Source organism: Eurypyga helias, unplaced genomic scaffold (genome assembly GCF_000690775.1).
Source record: "Eurypyga helias isolate BGI_N326 unplaced genomic scaffold, ASM69077v1 scaffold14890, whole genome shotgun sequence".
Lineage (NCBI taxonomy): Eukaryota > Metazoa > Chordata > Aves > Eurypygiformes > Eurypygidae > Eurypyga > Eurypyga helias.
The window spans coordinates 65,911-73,475 of NW_010225163.1; the positions used below are offsets into that span (position 1 = coordinate 65,911).

At 41.1% G+C, this 7,565-nt stretch overlaps 1 protein-coding gene across 1 annotated transcript; it reads right to left on the minus strand.

The window, feature by feature from the left end:
* Positions 1-585: 585 nt before the first annotated feature.
* MGST1 (microsomal glutathione S-transferase 1) lies at positions 586-5,664 on the minus strand. Its single transcript, XM_010148450.1, has 3 exons — positions 5,503-5,664; positions 3,309-3,403; positions 586-868 (listed from the first exon to the last, which is right to left on the minus strand). Exons 1-3 carry the CDS (start codon positions 5,626-5,628, stop codon positions 622-624), a joined length of 468 nt encoding a protein of 155 aa, XP_010146752.1. The 5' UTR covers positions 5,629-5,664; the 3' UTR covers positions 586-621.
* Positions 5,665-7,565: the final 1,901 nt, after the last annotated feature.

Below are 7,565 nucleotides of genomic sequence, written 5' to 3' on the forward strand. Positions count from 1 at the left end.
TTTTTAATCTATTCAACTGAGAAATGGAGCTGCAACGGTTTGGGTTTTTTAATCCCAAAGTGGATTATACAAACAACAATTTCATCAAAGATTTTTTTACAACAAGCCTAGCATTACTGGTTTTATCTTATTATTAAGGTAAGCATTCTTCAAAGAACTGTATGATTGGAATCTCTTCCAGATACATCGTGACATGCTATTTGCTGGCTGCTGTGAGAAGAGTCAAAATGAAAACAAAAATACAAACACGCTTTTTTTTTTTTCCCTCTTGTCTTTATTGATTTAGACTTCAGAGCTAAAGCCAAAAATAGTGCATCTGTAGAAAATTATCACACATGCTATCAATACAGCATCATTGCATGTTTGGAATTGTAAGCACTTGACAAATTGCAAGGGGAACATTCAATCTAACACTTTGGCAATGCAGCCCCATGAATAGGGAATACAGGGAGAAGGGGTTTTTTTTCCACCAAAAAGAAGCATTTCTGAACAGGAATGAAAAACCTCTGTTAAAAAATTAATTTCAGTCACCACGGAAAACTCACACTAGCTCACTCAATACATCAACACAGACCGCAGGAAATGTGGAATGTCAAACGGTAGAGAGAAGCTACGACTTCACTACAGGTGTAAGACCGCCTTCAGCACTTGGTACGCCATTGAGATGGTCACTGCATACCCAATTAACCAAGACAGACCTCTGCCGGGCTGGGGAAGAGGGATCAAGTACGCAAAAGTGTGAGTGATCCTAGCCCCAGCGAAGATCCTGAAGTGCAGCAAGGCTGTGTACAGCTCAGGGCCACTGAGAGCATACAGCAGTCCAATGCCAAGAAACGGGACAATATTTTCAAGGTCATTCAGGTGGCCTCTGGGGAAAGAAACAAACTTGTTTTACTGTGTTACATTTTGTTGAATAAAGCACTTCAACCATCACTATTTTTCAGCATCCTCAGATCGTGCTACTGTTAAGGATCTAACACAACTGCTGGCCTCCTCTGCAGTGGGGATTTCATTCAGCCACTGAAATGATTTTGGCATGCTCACTTGACATCGCTCTAGTCTCTCTTGCCACACCCCACATTTTCAGACTTCTGAACTTTGTGGGAAAGGCCCTAGTTTTATCCCCAGGGTCTTGGTAATATTAGGGACTTACATGAGGCATATGAGTACACCTGGGTGTGCAATAATGCAAGGAAGGGCAGGGAGCAGACAGGTAGCTGGAATTTTCTTGTAGCACCTCTCATCTGAACATCAATTAACTGGATGACTGACTGCAACCACTAGACTTCCTGGCCCAGATGGTCTATACCAAGTATTCCCTTACACTCAGTTTGTAGTCTCCATAAAGAAAACATGAAATATCCTATATATGAAACATTCTATCATATCTTCAAGTACTTCAATCATCTTGAAGAATGTTATTTTTGAGCATCTAACAGGTGTGACAGTTATGCTTTTGGTTCATTTTCTGCACTACTAAGCACTAAAATAGCTAAAAAAAAAGTTTGAAATTTTGAAACCAGAATATAATTTACTAAAAATGTGTTGAGACTGAACTCCAGATCTTGAAGTATTCTTTCACACCTCTTCCAAAACTTCCCCTGCTCCCTATACCACTTTAAATAAATCGTACTTCCAACCAAATTTACTGATTGAAAGAACATCTAAGCCTTACTAATTATGTCAAATTTCACAGCCAACTAGAATCAGAACACGGTGCTGTTTTGCAGCTGTTTTCTGAACTCATTTATCATTACAACGAAATGTATCCTCCAACTTTACTTTTTCCCCAAAAAAGTGCACTGAAGACACTAATGTCTTTTCTATACCCCTAAAAGAACAATTCCAGTCACCTATATAGAAGAGAAGCCTAGCTACGTGGCATTATCTGCTGCCATGAAGCTTGCAAAAGAAAATATAGTAAACTTCCATTAAGAACCATTGCTGAGAGGAAAAAACAGATGCTGCAGAACCAACGGAGTAACCAGAACCAAGCTGATTTACTCGGTCTGGGGAAGTATGAACAACACTGCAAAACAGCAACACAGGATTTGATAACAGTGTTTTAAAATCTGGCCTATGAAATGACTCTGTGAGGTGTTTGTCTCTGGAATGTAACAATTTGAGTTTAAATGGCATCTGGTTGTAAAGTTAGGGTTGACTTAGTTGTCTCCTTGAGATTTACAAATGGAAAGGAATTAGTCCTCACCAAAAGGTGCCCATTTTTATACTGAAACCAGCAAACTAAACAGCTAATCATTCCCTGAACCACTCACGGCGGGAAAAGGAAAGTTCAGAGCATCTTTCCAGCCCACCGAGGCTAGGCTGTTCTTTCTCCGATTAGAATTCAGAAGAGGCATGCAGAAATACGCTAGCCTTCCTGGAACCACAGCGCCTACATTCGCAAGGATGCGCTGCTCTTAACTCAGAGCTGATACTTATTTTCAAGATCTTCTCTAATGGTGGTTTAAATGAGAATAGTTCATTCACATGCAAGGTTTTTCGTATAAAAATGTATATAGCAAATAAACTGTTAGCTTCATTTAGGAACAATGATATGGAAAGCATCCCATTAAAAGCTTTCCTTGTTAGCACAAGTGTATCAAACAGCATCTCTAAAGCTGTTATTTTGGTAACTGCAAATTTTGCCATCACCATTTAGCCTACTGAAATACAGCTTACATTCTGCCATGAATCCTGCAAAAGAAAACAGATACACCACGTGTTGTACACAGCCACAGTATTAACAGCATTCTTCCAGAAGGCTGGTCAACTCGCCCGGACAACTGACACACCAGTGAGTAACCTCGACTCAATCCAGCAAAAAGAGCACAGGCTTCGACTCCCACACAGTACGATTTGCAAGAGTAAGGCCCTCAATACAGCTCTGGAGTTCCATAACTGTATCACAGTTCCATGTCTCTTCCCCATTACTTCCTTTGCACTTGAGGAAAAGATGCAACTATTGCAACTGGTGTTAGCTGATTTACACTCAGTGTACTTCATACTAAGTGTACTTTATACTAAGTCAACTTACGGTCCTGTTTTACAATCTGCTCACCACTTCCCCCATGCACACAGGATACACTATCCAAGAGTCAGCTATTATATTCAGACTTCTTATTTTTAATATGCATTCTGACAGTTTAAGTATGGAACAGTTTGTTCATTTAGACAAATTAACGTATTAGATTATTACATAAAGCAAAACACATACCGGCTTGCCAAAGAGAATGGAGTGAAATTAATTCCTTGATTTAGTATTATTCTGCTATCTAAAATAACCTTTCGAGACTCCTGTGCATTACCTGCGTACTCGTTCAACATCTTGATCGGTCCGCAGGAATTTTTTAGCACTCTCGCCTTTACCAAACGATGCTGTATCTTCTGGGTTGACAAACGCCTATTTCAAACATAAACACACAAGAGACATTAGAAGCCAGAATGGTTTTTTTCTAGTCAAGGTAGCTTGCTATAGAGGTCACTCTTTTTACTAATGCCTCTATAACTTCACGTAACTTACCTGAAGCTAAATGCACAGGGAATAATACTTTGTTCGCTGCGTTACTGTTGTCTTGAGCCTAGCAGGTGTGCAGCCTGCGTGCAGACCACGTAATGTAATGTAATTTATGCACGAGGATAAAGTCTTCTCTTAATATGGACAAGCACAGGAGACAACTGATATTCAGCCTGAAGTAATGTCAGTGGGCTGAAGGAACATAACTACTGTCTGCCCTGCCTAGGCATCTTTTTTCACTATTCTTGACAAATTATGTGAAAGCCCTTTTGGATCCCTTCCTTCTTCAGAAGTCTACACAGCAATAGCATCCAAGAGACTCATCTCACCCTCACTTATGACCAAATAAGCTTCTCCCTTTCCTTTTAGGTATAAATTGTGTATTTTCCACTGACATGACCCATTATTACCTCCAAATACTGTAAGACACTATTTGAAAGCATTTCATTTTGTTAGTGCAGACTGCAGACCTCTCCTTGCTGACACATGGCAACGCATGCATCCTGGGGAGCGTTCAGGCTATGCGGGCTTAAGTCTAGGAAACCTTTTGATTTTAGGCGAGCTACATGATTGCTTTCTGAGGCAGCCTTGATCCCTTTCTGTGAAATATCCCTGGCCTAAAAATTCTGAAGACATGTTAACACTATCAGCAACAGTTTACCTTCTCTTGCTCCACTGCTTTCTTCACATTTTAAGGACTACTTTTATGTTAAACAGGAAATAAAAATTACTTTAACAATTTGTCTGCTTGTAACAAGAAAACTTTTTTTTTATCATAAGAAAAACAAGTACTCCACATTAGGGAAGGCCCCATTGTCACCTGCACACACAGAGACCATAACGTGGTATGAACATTAATACAGGACTCCACTGGATCTACACATAGGACCATACAGCTGACATGCTTGCACAAGAGCAAAAGCGAGTTAAGGTTACGACAGAAACACCTGGGTTTTACTTTGAATATGCAGGATAGGCTGTGGGGTCTACCATACTCAATCTTCAGTTGTGCCAAAGACCCAGCAAGCTATCAGAAAGCAGCAGTACCTCCAATGTGGTGCTATTAGGACCTCACGACCAACAGAACAGTTCAGCTAGGTTCTCTTGCACCCAGCAGGAACAGAAAGCAGCATTCCAACTAAAGGATTGCAACAAATCCTTGAGGCACACACCATCTTGCAGAAGCAGATCTTACAAGAATAGCCATATGGGGCAAACTCAGGGCTCTCTCAACCCCGGACCACGCGGTACCTACCAACAGTGGCCATGAGCAGATGCCTAGAGACCAAGAGCAGGGCAAACACAACGTGATGCTTCCCACGAGCACTCTCTCCTAAGCTAGATGTAGCTTCTGCATTATTTAGTAAACCTCAGTGGATCTTTCACATACTTATCTAGCCCACACATCAATCCACATAAATTTTCAGCCTGACTGAAAATTAATGGTTTTTAGATAATGACCTATCTGCAGTGGGAAAGCTAAAACAACTAGGGAATGTAAAGAGCTCTAGAATTACTGGATGAAAGGGTTATAGATGCATAAAAATCCACTTCATATCCCCTCTTCTGACCCTACTAGTTGGTTATTCATGTAACATGGCTTCTTATCACGTTTTATTTGCTTTATAAATTGGGTACCCTGGGCACCAGCTTTCTGTAGAAGACAGTGGAAATAACTGTAGTTACTAAAGACTCTTGTTTAAAAATAATAGAAACATTTTAAAAGGGTAGAGTTAAGTCAAAAGTCAAATGAAAGAGAAAATGTAAGATACAGTCTCATAACTATCTCATCATTAGGTTAAAGACGTCATCCATTTGAGACCAACGAAGCACCAGCACGCCAAACTCAGAACATCATCAGAGGAGGGAGGAGGAGGAACAGCACTAGTATTTGAGAGGTGAAAAGAAAATAAACAACTGTGAAATCTCTTTATTTCAATACCAATTTCAATCTCTTCTACCACATAGTATTGCCAATTTCTTACCTTTCTTGTGATCCTAAAGTATGCTGTTATCAGGCTCATTAGCATCATCTTTAGAAGAACGATAGTTGCGTAAGTAGCGTAAGCCCGGAAGACTTCATTTTCAATTAACTGGGTCAATTTAGCCATTTCTCCACTTCTCACTGACGACCTTTAAAAAATATTAAAGTTTGACTAACAAGATTGTCAGAAAACTATTAGGTTTTTTTTAGCATCACAGCACAGATTTGCCACTGTGGAAAGTTTACTTTCAAACAAATTTATTTTTCCTCAGCTTATTTTCACAATAGCATAATACTTAAAGATTACATTATAATTTTTCGCTTTCATTATATGTGCTTATTAAACTGTCAAAATATAAACCACCAAAATATTTAATGCAACTACAGAAACAAAACTTAGTTACAGAAATCACTACTCTTTCGAAATAACACAAGGAATTACACCAATTTTAGACCAATTTGTTTGAGCTAGTGAATCACCCTAAGCCGCCCCCACGACAGAAAGAGCCTGATGACATTCTATACATACCATTGTGTTTAAAGAGGAAAAACAGTATTGACTACCGTGGTTTGGGGTTTTTCTTCTGTAAAATGACACAATTATAACCACTTCGGCTTTCAAACTAACCAGTGTCTTCCCACCCAGCAATAACTTGTGATCAAACTGAGAGTTAAACACGTATTTTTCTCCTTTGAGACCTTGTTCTTAAAAATTGCCTTTAGTATGATTCACGGGCAAAGATTAAGTTGTAATGACAAAAAGCAGAGAAGTATTTATGCTTTTATCATGGGAGGTTTAAGCTAATGAATTTTCTTTCTAATGAGACCATACCAAACCCTCAATCCTATGGAGGTGGTACCTTTCATCAACACCATGAAGTTAAGAATGTGATGAGGACTGAACACACGTAAAACAAAAAGCATGTCCCCTTGCACATTTAATTTGTGCTCTGCACAGAGCAAGGCTTTTGCCTCACCAAGTGCTTCAATCATGCACTTAATGAATAGGGATTCATAAAACTACTATGTCTTAGCTTCACTCCAGGCTAAAGTAAATGTACTTTTTGTTACAGTTAACTTGTTTCCCATTATATGACTTCAACAATAATAATAAAAAAGTTAATATTAACGTGATCACAGCTCTAACGATCTCTCATCTTGCTTTCAGCATGGAGTCACTACCAGCTATCACCAAACAAGGAAAACTGGACAAGAGCAGTAGGAGACTATTTCTCGGCAGGCACACCCTTGCTGGGGAGGTGGGCAGGATGGAGGGAAGGAGCTGTTTGCTCAGTGAAACAAACCTAGCCTCACCCGGACCTGGCTGGCTGTGGCGATGGGATTTTGCCCTTCCAAAACAGCGCTTGGCCTTCCAAACTGCCCTTCCAAAACAGTGACCAGGCAAAATGCTGGGTCTAGGGATTGTGAGAAATTCAGTGTAACTTTCCTTCCTCTCACTTCACAGCACAGCAGTTCTCAGGACAGCCCGCAGTTTGGCAAAGATTCTTCTCGGCCGTTTCCACACAACCTTCACGGTTTAACGCAGTAAAACGAAAGTAAACCTGTGGCTTCGGTGTTTGCCTTACCGGATTTTAAAAGCGGTGCTGAAAATTTATCCAACAACTATGCAAAGTCGTAACTGTTCATCGGTGTCTCTGTGCGCTTCCTACCGAACTACACCACATTTATCCCGTTTCCGTACCTGTAGGGTTGGCCTTTCCAAACTCTCATGAAGCCCAGGCCTTGCCTTCACCTCAGAGAGATCAGAACCTTACCACAGACGAAGAACTCCCAGTTTTAACACCAGGAGAAGGGCCAGCACAAACCCCGCGCGCTGAAAGGGCACAGGGCTTACAGGGATGTGCTTACGAACCGCCTGTCCCAGCGCTGGCTGCTCGGCAGCTCTGACCAGCACTGTTAGCAGTGGGGCGGCCTTCTGCCGTTCGCCTGTTCCAATGCGACTTTTCAACGCGGGACGGCAGCCCACCTACACGCTGCTGACGGCCCGGCCAGGCCCAGCGCCCCGCCGCAGAGCAAGCGGCTCCCTCGCCCACCCCCGCAGCC

What these genes read in the sequence shown, in the direction of transcription:
- MGST1 (XM_010148450.1), bottom strand. Translation starts at nt 5,628, where the DNA reads ATGGCTAAATTGACCCAGTTAATTGAAAATGAAGTCTTCCGGGCTTAC. An exon ending in ACTTTAGGATCACAAGAAAG is followed by an intron (nt 3,404 to 5,502) that starts GTAAGAAATTGG and finishes TGTTTGAAATAG; the next exon opens with GCGTTTGTCAACCCAGAAGA. An exon ending in GATGTTGAACGAGTACGCAG is followed by an intron (nt 869 to 3,308) that starts GTAATGCACAGG and finishes TTCTTTCCCCAG; the next exon opens with AGGCCACCTGAATGACCTTG.